Source organism: Macrobrachium nipponense, chromosome 3, assembly GCF_015104395.2.
Source record: "Macrobrachium nipponense isolate FS-2020 chromosome 3, ASM1510439v2, whole genome shotgun sequence".
NCBI lineage: Eukaryota > Metazoa > Arthropoda > Malacostraca > Decapoda > Palaemonidae > Macrobrachium > Macrobrachium nipponense.
Genome location: NC_087202.1, coordinates 96,319,195 through 96,336,315, shown reverse-complemented (window position 1 = coordinate 96,336,315; position 17,121 = coordinate 96,319,195). Strand labels below are relative to the sequence as shown.

General features: G+C 34.2%; 1 protein-coding gene across 4 annotated transcripts in view; it reads left to right on the top strand.

The window, feature by feature from the left end:
• Positions 1 to 17,121, top strand: part of LOC135221901 (probable G-protein coupled receptor CG31760) — a 979,933-nt gene that overhangs the window by 824,154 nt on the left and 138,658 nt on the right. For all 4 annotated transcript variants that reach the window (XM_064259885.1, XM_064259884.1, XM_064259882.1 and 1 more), the window contains 2 exons: positions 7,816 to 7,921; positions 11,625 to 11,757. In XM_064259885.1, the coding sequence (XP_064115955.1) occupies positions 7,816 to 7,921; positions 11,625 to 11,757 (239 nt within the window). The remainder of the gene's footprint in view (positions 1 to 7,815; positions 7,922 to 11,624; positions 11,758 to 17,121) is intronic.

Here is a 17,121-nt window from a genome sequence, read left to right as displayed (position 1 = left end):
TGGCCCAGCTAGTTGGTTAAATTTACTTGTAGATGAGCTAGTTGGTACAGTTTACATTTAAAACTATAATGTAGTATGAATTTGAAGTATTCTTTTAGGGTAAAAATGATAATGGTAAAATTGAAGAATACCTTACTACCATTTAGTGTTCTGGCAGATCAACTTCAGTTGATACTTGGGGGTTTAAGAACTTATTGATAACATGGTAAATAACAGCATAACACTTCGTTAAGACTTAAAACTGCAGCAGGCCTAGGGCCAGGCCTCAAGATACAATGTATACAAAGACCTGAATGCTAGACTAGAAATATAGTCCTAAACTTTAGTAACTGGGATGATAAAATGAAGAATTTAAATTTTATTGCTTATAACAATCATATTTTTAATAAGTCCCATTCTATTATTATTCCTTTTGGATATCAATTATGCACTTTACAGTGCCATTTTACAAATGTCTATTTTGAAGTAAGCTATGGGCTTTTTATTTTGTTTTCTTTGTCACCCATATTTTTTAACTATTATCAATCAAATGCAGTCACATTTAATGTATTTTTAAATATGTCAGTGGACGGCGATATAGATGGGATATTTTCCCACTGGTAGTTTACCTAGTGGCATATATATATATATATATATATATATATATATATATATATATATATATATATATATATATATATATATATATATATATATGTATATATATATGTATTAGTATATACATGTATACATGTGTATATTTTATATACATATACATTTGTATATATACATACACATACATTATACATATATATATATATATATATATAATATATATGTCTGATCACAACACCGTGATTCATATGTATGCATTAAGCTACAAATGTCCTTTAATATCTAATTCGCTCTATCGCAGAATTAATATATTTTCGTATATGTTAACTGAAAGGAAATTTTTATTTAGTAATACTTTCGTCGGCTAACGGGCGCGAACCTACGTGGGAACGCAGAAATCAGGACGTCCAGTGAAGCACCTTTAACCACACAGCTACCGCGAGAGGATATAAGTTAACGCCGCCTCTCACCCACAAATTCCTGTCGCGCTCAGGTATTCGTTGTTTTGGAGTCGGTATCAACCCTCCTCGACCTTGACAACCCTAAAACAACGAATCCCTGGGCGCGACAGGGATTTTTAGGTGAGAGGCGGCGTTAACTCATATCCTCTCGTGGTAGCTGTGTGGTTAAAGGCGCTTCACTGTACGTCCTGATTTCTGAGTTCCAAGGTTCGCGCCCGGGAGCCGACGAAATTATTATCAACTAAGAATTGCCCATCAGTTAACATATATTACATACAGCTAAGACGTGAACGATCTGCACAGGTCTAAATTTAAGACTGTCACCCAATAATTTGAGACACTAAACAGTATGTTAATAGTATACGGTTTTGCAGCACCTGCATCCTTTATACCTTATCATTATATTAATGCACCGATTCACACATTCACTTCATTTAATTTCATTTCACATAATTTATTTTCATCAAGAGTTTCGGAAACAATATAATAAATATAATATAATATGAGAAATATAGCAAATTAGAATACTTTCTATAAGTAGCCTAGATGCTTGCGAGGGGCGGAGCCAAGTGGCCCATCACACTCAAATACTGGTAACTCAACTAAGTTATGCCATAAATACAAATCCTGTAGTACTAGAGTAGCCTATCCAATAATGTGTTCTTAGCACAACCCACGGCTATAAAACCTGGTGTGTAACATCTTTGTGACTAGATTCGCATATAATTGGTAATACAGGTAATTAAAGTCCAGTCAATCTTGAGCAAAAAAAGATGCAGCCAAGCCCAAGTTGGTAGAGTAGGGATTTACGGTTTCGTGATCCTTGGCCACATCCAAAAACATGAAATGTTTATCATTATTTAAATAGTGTATCCAGGTGATTTAAGATGGAGGACAGAACGACAGATAGAGAGAGAGAGAGAGAGAGAGAGAGAGAGAGAGAGAGAGAGAGAGAGAGAGAATACAGCTGCTTATAGGATAATGAAAAAGGATATTTCCGTCTAAATAATATTAATATGAATAGTCAGTTCCAACACTATTAAGGCTTTTTTTACATAAAAAATATGATAACGATTTAAAACAGTACTATAAGATAAGACTTCATAATAATTATTTACAAAAAAATGCACGATAACATATTTCTTAAAGCAGAAGGTCTCAAATATATCCATCAGATTAATAACTAAAGGGAATAAAAGCGCTCTCCTTCTCTCTCTCTCTCTCTCTCTCTCTCTCTCTCTCTCTCTCTCTCTCTCTCTCTCCATAAACTATACGCATTTCTTTCGTTACCGTTCCTTGCATTCTCTCTCTCTCTCTCTCTCTCTCTCTCTCTCTCTCTCTCTGTCTTTGTCTATATATTTGATTCTTTATTATATTTCTCTGCCTGAATACCGTAATTTCCCTCCTCCTCCCATTCGAACCATTTTACTTATGTACTGGTTGTTTGAACAAGGCCACCTTTCAGGGCAATAAGGGCATGATCTCTCAGAACCAGGTTTGGCGGGGCGACGCCGGTTTTGTTGCTGGCTGTACCTACCTATAGAGGTGTGGCAGAGGACTGGGAGTTTAACTGCGTAACCAGCTGTTTAATAAACTACGATTCCAGCACCGTTAGAAGTTGGTCATTCGAGGCTCTACCCAAAATATCAAAATCATCATATCTTATTTTATGTTTACATTTAATCACGTGGTCACGTATATTGGAGAATTCATGGTTCGATAGTTTAGCACCTGTTCTGTAGCTAACATCACGATGAGAATCTATTCTCACCTTCAGCAACCTCCGTGTGCAACCGACATAGGTCCCCAGGTCACATCTGGGGCAAGTGAATTTGTATTTTACACCGGAGGTCATTAGTGGGCTTAGCTTTTCCTTGTATTTGAACAGAGAGCCGATCGTTGGAGGGTTAATTGGTATATGTTTTAAATTAATGGCGGGATATGGCGATTGGTGATTTTATATGAGGAATTATATAAAATCACGAATCGTTAAATGTTTTTATGAAGCTAACCTCTATTATGGTAATTATTATAGTTTACAAAACTCTTGGGTGCTTAAAAAAGCAACTTACTATAAAACACAACATATTAGGAAGAAAGTTAAACTATATCTAAATACAATTTAAGAATTTATTTTGATAAAAGTAATCAAAAGAAGAGGTAATAAATCGGAGTACAGCTCATGTACAAACATTATCACACCATTAAAGGAACAATTAAAAATAAAATATGATTTTATATTGATACAATAGAAAAAAAATTATAATAAAAAAGCCTTGACATTTTATCTAAAATTTTAAAATGCATGCAATTCTACGTTAGTATTATAAATCATGTTGATTTTCATAATCGTTAACAATTGATATAATTCGCTTTGAAACATTCAAATATTTTTTTATAGAAGGCTCTTTATCAAAACAGGCTGCACACTGAGCAAGCTTTAGTTGTTGCAAAGCTTGTTCTCGTTTAACAAACGTTGACAAATTTCCAAATGTGAGGGTGACAGTAACCAGCATTTGGTGGAAAGGTCCTGTGCCACCCTTCCACAGCATTCTTTGTTCTCGGAAGTTCCTGTGAAGCCCTGGCATACATATTCCATAAATCAGGTTCAACAATAGGTTGACTTCGTCCTCCTCCAATATAGGTATTTTCGAAATAATCTTGTAATTCATAGGTTTCTGGCGGGAGTACTTCACACAGTCGTTAAAAAGCCTTTTCAACATCATGAGATGGAACAAAAGGAATAGCAGCTATCATTTTCATGTTGACCGAAAACTCTTCATCATTTTGATAACGCTACTGAAACCCGTGAATCTGTATTTTTCTGTAGATGTTCTGACTCAAGTGGAAAAAAGCAGCACTTTACTTGAGTTTGAGGAAAACCCGTATATACGCATACTATTATTCATAGCAATTTCGAAATCAACCATGACGGTTTCTGGAGTTAACTCATTTATCAAGTTTTTCAATTGTTCAAGCACAGCAGTATATATATGTTGATTGGCTTTTGTCGGTTAAAATAATATAAATTAGGGGTACTTTATGAGCATTAATTAGTGCATGACCTGTATAAAGTTGTGAAAAAATCCTAGGCACAGTTTTAAATGTCCCATCCAAAAACCAATGAGACGCTTCCCAAAGATATTTTAAGTTTTTACTTGTACCAAAGGTCGAAATTCTTTTGTCGAATGCTTGGTCATCAAGTGTTCTCGAATGCACTTCTGTTAAGTTTAGTTCTTACGCGCTTGTGGTAATGGTCTTGAATGGCACGTTTGATGCCTTTGACGCCTAATGTTGCGTCGTATATGATGAACCCCGGGCAGCTTTGCACCTACTTCTTCAGTGCCTTTGAACATGCTTCACCAATTATTTGTTGCACAGTTTCCTCTGTATTGACTGCTTTCATTTTCAAATTTCATCGAGTTCGAACAGCTTCAGTTTTTGTTGCATCCGGCCCATGCCTATGGTTATACATTCGACCAACAACCGTATTTCTTCGGCTATCCACTTTGACTTTAGCTTTGCAGGTTCGTTTATTTCTACGCTCTCCGCACTCATAGGACACAACACTGTTGGCTAAATCCTTTTGCTTAACATACAGGCATCCTTCACACGCACTAGCTTTTCTTCTCCTCTTTCACTTTTGATAAATTCCACTTTTGATAAATTCCACATTTCTTTTGAGGTGTAACATGTGTAAAATATTCAAAAAAAATTTCAGCAATGATCTTACTTTGGAGCAAGTTGATACCAAGAGTGTTAAACAGAGAATAATATGATTACCAAAAGTGGCTGAGATAAAAAATTCATTTGAAAACTTTTGGGTGTGATAAACTATAACTATTATAAGAGAAGTTAACCACAACAACTTTTAACGACTATTGTTGAAATCAGAAGCTAAATTACAAAAATGTTTATCGATCTACTAAATCTTTTTACAAATCTATTAGAAACTTTGTTTATTGATTACTTTTATAAAAATAAATTCTTTTATCGCCTATTGTTGAATTCGGAAGGAAGGTAATTGTCTGCGGGGGCTAATTATCCTTGAGGGTGGTTGTCCTTGGGGGTAATTGTCCTTGGGGGTAGTTGTCCTCGGGGGGTAATTGTCCTGTAGCGATTCGACTGCCTGGTGTCAATTCGAGAGTTTCTAATAGTTTTTAAGATAGCACTGGAAATGCAGTAAACCATTTCAAAACAAATTTATTGTATAAAGCAGCCCCAAATTGGTAAGAACACATGTTTACTGCTCTTAGCTGTAAAACTCTGCAAAAGACGTTTGTTAATTTACAGTGTGTTTAAGGACTGAGAAGTGCAATTGTAGAATGTTATATTTTCCAAAATTCCCAAGTTCCTGTTATGTGTAATATGCATTTTTAGTGTGAGTTCTTTGCTTTATGGTTACATTTTATGCAGCCATGTACAACTTTTGTTTCGGGTTTTAAGTTTTTTCCCTTCTTTTTACTCTCGTATATGATATAATAATATTTGTTATCTTTTTGGTGTGAGAGGAAAGCGGGTAAAAATATTTCCCATGAAGATGACAGGTTTTTTTCGTCCATGACTTGTAACTCAACTGATGTTTCACAGGAACTACTCAATAATTAAAAGTCATACTGTAATTTTACATAATGTTGGAAATTATATTTAATTATAATTTATTTATGTATCATCGTATAGTTTTTGCCTAATGAAATAAAATTGAATATTGCAACGAAAACTGAGATCAATTAAACACACTTTCAGAAATGTCTTCGAAAGGGATATTTTAAAAGAATTAAATGAAACGTGTAAGACTAAAGAAAGCTAGCGAAGAATGTTTACAACGCAAATAAAAAAAAATTATTTAGAATAGTAACATAGATCATTGATAGTCAATGTGAATGTGATACTGTCTAAGGTGAGTAAAGAATTTCCCTGGAATTCGACCTTTCAATAACTCTGGAAGAAAACTCATTTTTTTGTTGCGTTGCTAATGGGAAGTGTAGAAGAGATGCCAATCACACGCCGCGAAAATATTGCGGTAAAAGTGAATAAAAATCCTTTATTTTTCATGCTTGTGCATTTCTTATCATTCGTCGGTGCTTGAGAATCATATCTGTTTTGCTGCAAGTATGACTTCAGATTTTATGACTGAATGAAACACTTTTCGATGTTCTCACTGCTGAATTTTTTAAATAGAACAGGGCAACGCATTTCTTTTTTTTCTGAAGCGGAAAGACAGAATTATGCATTATACCAATCAGTCATATATTCCATATTGATAAAAATTAACTCTCTCTACATGTCAGAAATGTTGAAAATAGTATTGACGTACATTTAATAACGCGTAAAGTTTTCATAACCATGTTAAGAATTTATCATTGCGTCGAAATCACTTAAAGAAGCAAAAGATGTTATACCTTATTCGGATTATAAGTGATATACTAAGTGAGATGGTGTTAATGAGATCGGGATTTGGATGAAGGAATTATTTTAAAGCTACTGGTGAGAGAAGAGATAATTACTCATTATAAGGGTAATGGCGACATTGTAGGCAAAAGAAGTATCGTGGGATTATGATTAATGACATAAGACTACCAACCAATGGATTTGCAGGTGTTGGTGAGGGGAGGAGGAGCGTGTTGGGGTGAAGTGTTTGTATTGAAACAGTTCTGCGTGAAACTTGAAGTGAAACTGGAAATGTTAATTATAGAATACATGAATTTCCAGTGAGCTGATGATAGACCGATAAATGGCCATTGCGGATGGTATCAGTATATGGTTATATTAGATAAGCAGTTGGCTGTGTTTTGATTGACGAAGAAAACAAAGAGTGCGCTTTGGTTTAAAAATCGTACTGAGTCACTTTGGCTGTTTAATATCTATGTGAATGGAGTAAAGGACGAAGTGAGAGAAGGTGAAATAGTTGTAGGATTTAAAAAATAAGGTTTGAACGTCATTTACACTGCTTGATGTTTGCTGGTACTGTTTTAATGATTGTGGCTAGTGGACCTTCAGGAACTCGTGAAAACAGAAATTGTTTGCAAGAGAAAGTTGAAAGGAAGTTACATGGAAATTATATATATAGCTATATATACTATAGCTATATATATAAAACTATATATTTATATAATATATATATATATTATATATGATTAAAATTCTTAAAAATCAAGTAGATTGGCCCCGTTGATTTTCAATTAAAATAAGCGAATACCACCAAGGAAAATGATAGTCTGAAAATCCCAAGCGCTTTCAGTCTTTACTAAGACCATTGTCAGAAGGAGTGTTCCTTGACAATGTCTTAGTAAAGACGAAAGCGCTTGGATTTCTGACTACCATTTTTCCTGTGGCATTCGCTTATATATATATATAAATACTATATATATATATATATATATATATATATATATATATATATATATATATATATATATATATATATATATATATATATATATATATATATATATATATACACACACACATAATATATATATATATATATATATATATATATATATATATATATATATATAGATTAATATGCTGCTTTCAGTATAATTGAATTAAGTTGATATTGAGTCTCAGGAGATATACGTAGAATGTTAATTCGTAGCACGGTATTCCTCCTGTTCTTGCGAGCACGTCTTCTTACGCAGTAAAGAATTGTTGTTGAGAAACTGAATGCAGAGTATTACATTTATCGTATTTCACAGCTGTGTAGTCTCGGTATTTGTCTTGTATTCATATGATTTTCTTTTTTTTTATCTTCCAGTGCGCATTTTCACCCGGACATGGATGGACGAGAGGCGGCTACAAGTGTCAGTGCAAAGAAAATTTCTTCGCCAGGAACAAAACCTTCAATGGAACTCTCGTCGAAGGTGAGTTTGAAGTTCAGTCAAATACTTTGAAGCGCCTCAGTGGCGTGTTCGGTATAGTGTTGGCATGCCACCTCGTTGGCCGCGAGTTCGATTGTCGGGCATTCCACTGGGGTGTGAGAGGTGTATTTCTGGTGATAGAAGTTCACTCTCGACGTGGTTCGGAAGTGAAGTAAAGCAGATGGTCCCGTTGCATGCAACGTAAAAACACCAAACAAACAAACAATCAAACACTTTGAGAGAGTAAGGAAGGTATCGGATCCATTGTAAGACGACAGTATTAGCTTCGAAGACAAGAGATTCTTCTAGATAATTAAATGACCATCCTTATTTACTTTATTATAGGTTAAGACGTTTAAGAATCGGTGATTTATACGTTTAAGTAGAAGTCACGCTATCACCTATTTCGACCTCATGAGATGCTTTCAGGCGAATAAGTAGAATGTAGTGGCAATGATTCTCTTCTTTAGGCATTTTTTTTTTACATTCATACTTCATACAAAAATCCAATCGTAATACAGAGCTATTTCTATATAAATGTTTTACATTTCTTCAATTAAGTTTCTTGTAAATGTTACATTATCAATAAAATCAAATTTCAGATATATTTTTTGACATGACAGGTTTCACTATTTTAGTCGGATCCAGAAAATATTTTCAGATAAGGTTTTCCGCTTACTTGGTTTGTACAAATTTTTATGGAAATTCATTCGGTTTATTTCTATTTTCGGACGTACATATTTGATTTGAAAGGTGCCAGGCAAACTCGACGTTGCAATAACGCAAAATATAATGTATTTTAATCTTACTAGAATATTTTCCCGTCAGGTTGGAGTGAGTGTCAGTATAAATGCTGCTTAATACAAAAGTTGATTATTTTATTTGCATATTTTCTGTTGCATCAAAATTGCGTTTCTTTTAGTTGATACATATCATGTAGTTTACTCATCATTTCCGTTTCTCGCTTACTTGCTGTTCCTCTTGTTGGGGGTTAGGAAAGGTCTATGCAAAAGCCTAAAAAGGTCTGAGAAAGGTGTTTCACATTGAGTTAAAGATACATGAATTTTGGGATAGGATATTTGTGATTTATTTAATAAAATGAAAATGTAAAAATAAATAATATACAAGTTATACAGTACAGAAAATAATGAAATGGAGCGTATTTATTTTAATTTGCGTTGGTGAAACACGGCTCTATTTGACTGTAGGTTTTAGCACGTTTTAATTTACGTTAAGTTAGGAACATAATGTTTACATTTTCTGCGCGAGGAAAAAAATTTTTTTTGCACGCGTCCCGAGTACGCTGGAGGTCGGATCAGGCCTTCTGTGAATAGATAAACTCTTGTTTAAAGTGGCATCATTAGGCTTTTGCTGACCAGGTGTCTAGCTAGCCTTTTTAAATAACTTGATGATAGCTAAGTTAGCGGACAAGTGTTAAAGATACTAACCCAATTCAGTTAAGGTTAGTAGTTCCTCGCTGGACGAGTGGTTTTCGAGGCCGGCTACCAATTCGGTGGTCCGAAGTTCGAATCCCGGCTCGGCCAACGCGGAATCTATTTCTGGTGATAGAAATTAATTTCTCGATATAGTGTGGTTCGGATCCCACAATAAGCTGTAGGTCCCGTTGCTAGGTGACCAATTGGTTCCTAGCCACGTAAAAATATCTAATCCTTCGGGCCAGCCCTAGGAGAGCTGTTAATCAGCTCAGTGGTCTGGTAAAACTAAGATATACTTAACTTTTAGTTAAGGCTAGTAGTTACAACCCTAGGGGAACTTAACAATCATATTGATGGAATCCTTGTGGGCTAGATGCCGTTTCTTGCAATTAGCCATTGCTTTTCGACAGGTTTGCGCACTATATGTGTTCAGCCTGTAAAGAAAACTTTTGACAGTTACACATGGTACAAGTTTCTGTTTCCTAAAATGGTTACTTAGGCATTGGAGGCAAATGTAGATCATTTTGTAATTTCTGAATGGAATTCCTATTTGCGTTGAGCAGATGCTGCCAATTGACAGCGAATGAGGGAATGGGAGTAACGGTCGACGAAATACGTCGGTGGGGGCGTTGTCTAATTATATATATATATATATATATATATATATATATATATATAATATATATATATATATATATATATATATATATATATATAATGATATTTTTCCTGATACACATTAAAATGTTTACAGTCTTCGTCCACAGGATTTTCTTCTATGCATTCCTTGATCCAGTAGCCAATAGTTAACATGCAATACCTTATTTTAACAAATAAATTCAATTAATCGCTTTTCATTTTGACATAACAAAAATACTATTTTGTGATATTGTCTATAATAATATGAAGGTTGAATTGATGTCGCATGTACGAGGAAAATTTTTGTTTTATTTTATTTATTTTTCTTATTTCAGTTATCTTGAATCGGTGACTTTTTCATTTTGTGAGACATTCATTCCAGTATTGTTAATCTTGCACTTTTATAGGTAAAACTATTTCTGTGAAGTGTATATTTTTGTTGAACATAAGTTGCTTCTTTAGTTATTTTTTCTTAAATTGTTAGTTTGATACTGATGCACGAATATATGCATATCCGTACGTTTATTTCTGAGTAGATTTGTCAAAAGTTGAAACTTTTGCAAACTATTAATATTAATGTACGAAGGATTTTTAAGATTAGGGGATTCAGTGAAATACAAATGGATACCCGGGTGCATGAAGGTTTATGTTTTTATTTCGATTTGGGAAGAGAAATTATTACAATTGAGATCAGGAGTTTAAACGTTAACTGTGATTCTTACTGAACATTTGTAATATTTATTATCAAAATTAATTCTTTGGTATATGCGTACCTATGAGTCAGAAACCACAATAATGAATTTGATACTGTATTTTTCCAAAATACAAAAAAGTTAAAAACAAGGAGCTTTGGACCGGTTGCACAACGGTCCTCTTCAGTTGTTCAAGCAGTCCAAAGCTCCATATTTTCAACCTTTTATGTATTTCGTAAAAATACAGTATCATATACTACATTATTGTGGCTTTTAACTCATTATCTCCGGTCACGGCATAGTAACGCACCATAGATATACTTCTCTAAAATTAATGAGTATTGGAATCTGTTTTTTAAGGCTCTGGTCACAGTGACATCAAAGATGTTTTAAACTGTTGGTAGCAACAGAAGTCAATGTTCATGTGCCATTAAATTTACAGCTGTGTTTGGTGTATTTGAAGTGGTATAATCCGTTTGCTAAGCATTAGTTAATGAATCATTAACGTGATTTTGTATCCGTGTTTCAACATTCTTATTACTTCTTCTTCTTCTTTATCTTCAGTCTTTCACATCCTTATGGGGTCGCTGTTAATATTAGTGTCTCTATCCTCTGCGATCATGCACCATTACCTCACTCGCGTTCCTCTCCCACATGTCCCTGTTCAATGTGTCTCTCCATCTCATTCTTGGTCTACCTCTCCTCCTTGTTCCGGCTACTTCCATGTTCATGGTTCTTTTGCATACAGAATCCTCCTCTCCTCTCATACCCAAACCATTGCAATCGTCTCTGTTGCAGCTTCTTAGATATTTCTGTAATATTCTTATTACATCAATGATAACTATTACAGACGTGCTTAGATAACTTGATGTTTCCGTATCGAAGCGTTGCAAGGTTGGCTAATAGTACATCAGCGTCATATGCATATTTACTTTTCAGTGGCCTGGCAGAGCAAGATGGAGTCCAAGGATCCGACTTACGATTTACTGTACGTCTGTCGTCCGTGCCGCCCCGAGTGTCCCGGATGCCACAACGACCAGCCGTGCAAGGCCCATTACAACTGGCCTTTCAGGTAATTCCATGAAAGTATGAGTGCATGGATTTTGGATGTTTTTACTTTATTATTTTCTGTCTGTCCCAGAAACTGCCAATGAAAAGAATACCCAACTCTTAAATTAAAAGTTATGTGAACGCGTTTAAGCGTCTTTTCAGAGATTTACCAAGGATTTGGAAGCTGAGGTTCTGCGTCTTGTTAGAGTTCTTATCGTAAATATTCTGGCCCCTTCCCCAAACCTCCCTTCTCTATTCAATTGTCACATTGCTTCTGTTTCTTTTTTTTGTGCTTCTAAATGACTTCTTGCTTTATTTTCCCTGATATTGTAAAATGAGTTTACATTAGTTCAGGATTCGGACAATCCACTTTGATCCTTATTTCCCTTATCAGGACCTTACTTACGCTTTCACTTACTAATTATTCAATCTCTGAACTTCGTATCTATTTCAAGTAGCCTTCATGTGTTTCAAGTTTCTAGTTAATCTTTGAAGATACATGCCATCTTATATGGTTTTATTTATTTTTTTTTTTCTTTTTTTTTTTTGTATAGGTCCAAATCTTGTAATTCAATTTTTTTACCTTTTCCCTTCGTCCGATGGTCTTGAAATTTTGCATGGTGACAGTACAACCGTATATAATCAGTAGGTCAGCAGTGACCTCTAGTGACCCTACTGTGATCTCTCCCAGTATCTCAGAATTTGTATGACACTTCGCATTTTTCACAACTTCTTTAACTTGGTAAATAGCTCGAGGGATTATTCAAACCTTCATTGGCTCGGCAGAATATCAATTTCGTTAGCTACAGTCATAAATCGGTTACAATTTCTGTCAAAACTAAAAGTATAAAATAAAAAATAATAAAAAGGTTTTTTAAATCACGTTTTTATTTAAATGCACTAAAATGTGAAAAATAAATTTTTGAGAAGCATCAGGATTTTCTTACTATTAATTGTCTACAAAAATAAAAGTGTGAGCGCCAAAACTGAAACGAAATGCTACAAGACAAATAGAAATATATTTCTTTTCTTGCGGCATATCCTTCCATGTTTAGCGCCCACGATTTTATTTTTGTAGACATGATTAACTGTAAGAAAATCCTGGTGTCTCAAAAAAGTTTTTATTTTCCTTTTTTTGTGCATTTACATAAAAGCCTTTTTTTTACTTAAAGAATTTTTATTTACATCGGTATGCTATTGGGATTCCTATTTAATTGTCAAATTGAAACTAGTAATGAACATCTCAAAGGGCGCCTGGGACTCAGATGTCGTAGATAAAATCTTCCGTCAACCAACGCTTAAGAAGATTAAAGAGGAATCATCCAAGGGAGTGACCTAAATTGGCTCAACTGTAGTTCTATGATGTGTATTGCAGGAATAAAACGTTAGCAATGACAATAATGATAATAGTTGGTTTTATGAATATTACTTTAAAACTATTAATGCTGTTGTCTTTATTGTTGCCAGAATTTGCTGCACGAAATATTTTTATTTATTTATTCATATTTACATGAGAAAGAACGTCTCAATGGGATTAATCAAAGACTTATTTACTGTGGCACTGCAATCGTAATTTTGGGGGAAGAAGGGTGGCTTCTCTATTTCACATTTATCGCTTTTTTATCCAGTATTGTTTATAGCAAATCTTTGTTGAGAGTATTTTACATCAGGTAAATTTTTATTATTATTTTTTGCCTGCCGTCTGTTATGAAGAGAGTGGGCGAGGTGAAGAGCTAAGCCAGATGGGAATCGCCCAGAAAGGGCAGAAGACAAAGGAGAGAGGCGAGCGCTATTTTCACCATGAATCTTTCAAAGGAACCTCGACGCAAAAGCTGTTAATGGTGATGATTATGACGTCATCCGTTATTTGTTTCGTTGATTGGGAAATACTGAAAAAGATGGTTGCAACAAAGTCTCTCGCAATCGGCCACCCATGAATAGGGAAACGTAGTGATAATCACTGTGCTTGTCGTGACATTAAAAAAGAAAAAAAAAAAAACTCTTGGATTCTGAACTGCGGGTGATCAAAATTATTGGGGGAAACAACAGAACTATGAGTTTTAATGAGATACAACGTCAGCAAGTCTATCGATGAGACCCCCATACACTTTTCTTTACCTCACGTGACGCTTGTGTCGATTGGAGGGCTTCAGCTTGGGATGGACCTTGCGAGTGCCCTACCACTAAGCCACGACACGCACACATATATGTATTTATATATATATATATATATATATATATATATATATATAATATATATATATATATATATATATATGCATATATATACAGAGAGAGAGAGAGAGAGAGAGAGAGAGAGAGAGAGAGAGAGAGAATTAGCCTGATATAATCCAGCTATAGTATATAAAAGTATGATAAATATGGAAAATTCAACCCAACCCAGCGAAGAGGAGTGGAAAAACATATTCTTCGTAAAAAGTATAGTTTTAGGAACCTCTATACAACGTTTTGACTATAATTATTTCCCATGTCATTTGAACATTGCACTTCAGTCACTAAAGAAAGATGATTTCATACATATAACGAGAGCAGATAAATCAAAGGTCATCGTGATCATGAATAAGGGTGCTTACATAGAAAAGATTGAAGTAATGTTAGCAGATGCAGACACATATGAAAAACTAAATTCGGACCCATGCGAAAGAATCAATAATTAGTATCATGAAAGTATACGCGAAATCTTCGGGGTAAATAATGATATGATAACATAATTTTAGAGTAGTAATTCAAAATTCCCTTATCTTATGTTGTGGTGAATACTCGTAAAAATGGTTTCCCAATTAGGCCCATAATTAGCACTACTGGAACGGTCACATACAAATTATCAGACTTCTTGGCTAAGCTTTTGAAACCATTGTTGAGTCTATATCGAAGTCCTATATTAGCGATTCAGTGGACTTCGCTGAAAAACTACAGAATAAAACACTGAAATGTTATGAAATGATGGTACATAAGTTTGTTCATTTGTGTGCCTGTTGACGACGTGCTTTGTTTATAAAACAAGAATTATGGAAATATGTATTCACGTTTCCTAAGGAAACCATTGTTAGCTTAATCAAACTTCGTATAGTTGGCACTTGCTTCACTTTTAACTGTATGTTTAAAAAAAAAAATCGAGTGGAATTTTATGAGACCAGAATTGCTCATTCAGTTCTTCCTTATGATTTGTATTGGTTTAGAAATGTCGGTGATTCTTTTGGTATCTAGTGTACAAGTAATAATATTGATGAAACTCTCGATAAGTTGAATAACTTGGTACCAACAATACGTTCACTTTAGAGAAAGAAAACAATTGTTGTATTAATTTGCTAGAAGTTTGTGCTATAAGAGCTGCCAACGGTATTAAATTTAAAGTACATAGGAAATGTACGAATAACAATTTGATTATTTGTACTTTTTCTTGCCATACCGATACCATTAAGCAGCCCTATTAGAACTATCTTTCTACGTGCAGTTACTAGGATCGTTAGCCCAGAATATATAGAGGAGATAAACAATATTATTTTTGGTAGAGGTTTTGATAAAAGACAAGTTGACGAAGGTTTCATATTGATCCGAAAAATCTTTCATTTTCAAAAAGAACCAGTTGACATAAGAAAAGTTAAACTCACCCTTCTATATCACCCCATTTCTGTAACATAATCCAACCACTTAAAATTCTCAGTATTCAAGTAATGGTCTCATTTCCCTCCACCGTACATAAGATTTTAATTGAAAACAAACCAAAGCATGACGTAGGTGTTGTTTACCAAATTCCACGTTCGTTAGGAAAATTTTATATAGGACGAACTGGGAACAATCTTGCTACCCGAATCAAACAGCATTAGTATTGTATACCTGCAAACAACAAAAGCAATGCAATCTATGTACATTATGGTCAATGTAATGGCGTAATAGACTAGAATAGCAGCAGAGTATTGCTCAAAAGTGGTAATTATACAGGAAGGGGCTTACTGGAGAGTGTTTGTATTCAATCTAGCAATAAAGAGAACTTCAATGGGAATCCAGGATTTTACAAAACAGATCCTCTATTTGTATATGTTACCCAACAACAATATGATTTTAACAAGGACTTGTTTACTCCTTAACGATCATTATGTAGGGTGAAGAAAGGTGTTTCTCTTATTTCTATCTCTATTTTTTCTGTTTGTAAATATTGCGATGTATGTTTTGACTTCTTTGGACTTCAGTTAATAACAGCTCTTGAAAAGGGTCGGTGGAGGCCGAAACGGTAGAGCAACTTGAACAACTTTCTTATATTTCCTTGTGGAGCAAATCGCTTATTCTATCGTCTTTATGAAACTGAAGGTATATATATATATATATATATATATATATATATATATATATATAATATATATATATATATATATATATATATATACACACACATATATATGATCTCTGAGAGACATATCAATGATACTGAGTCCTTACATTTTTTACCGTTACTGGATGCTTGTGCTTTAAGAGCTAAGGAAAATAGTCTATGGAAGACTCAAAACGATCCCATTTTTAGCCTTCAGCTGGAATAAGCATTTTAAAAACAGCGATTAGGCAGCCTCTTACAATATTTCCCAAATTTAGTTATAGGTTATTTTTTCATTATTTCGAACGTAAATGATCTTTACTTTTTTACACAAGGTTCAGTCATTTATTTTCTAAGTTTCAATATAATCAGTGTATCGAAATAATTACTCATTTAAATAACAGTGCAGAGCTGGAAAGACTCGAATTTAATTTTCGATAATGTATAGAACATTTTCGTGACATCCTGATTATATAAACTGTCTCTCGCTTCCTTTGTGGCAAAGGATGGCATATAACCCCATAGGCCTGATTTCGTTGACGACCATCACCTTAATGAAAAAAAAAAAAAACGCTTCACGAATTTCCCTTCACCCACCTTACGGCACCAGCAGCTTTTTTTTTTTTTTTTTTTTTTTTTTTTTAACTTTCATGGCTTGAAGGTAAAATGAAATTGACTAGAGAGCCTTCCCGGACTAGATTTAGTAAAGTGATTTTTTTTGCGCTTCCAGGTGATGTTCAAGCGTGAAGAATCATTTGCCGCTACTGCTCTCTCTCTCTCTCTCTCTCTCTCTCTCTCTCTCTCATTATATATATATATATATATATATATATATATATATATATATATATATATATATATATATTTATATAACGTGCAAATAATTTACCACTCCTCTCTCTCTCTCTCTCTCTCTCTCTCTCTCTTGCAAATAATTTACCCCTCCCACAGTTTGATTTATGTGGAATTTCACTTGGGAAGAGAGAAGCGCTATAAACAGAATTAATTTCAGAATGGTAATGCAGAAAAATCACATTTTCCTCTTGTCTTTAAGGA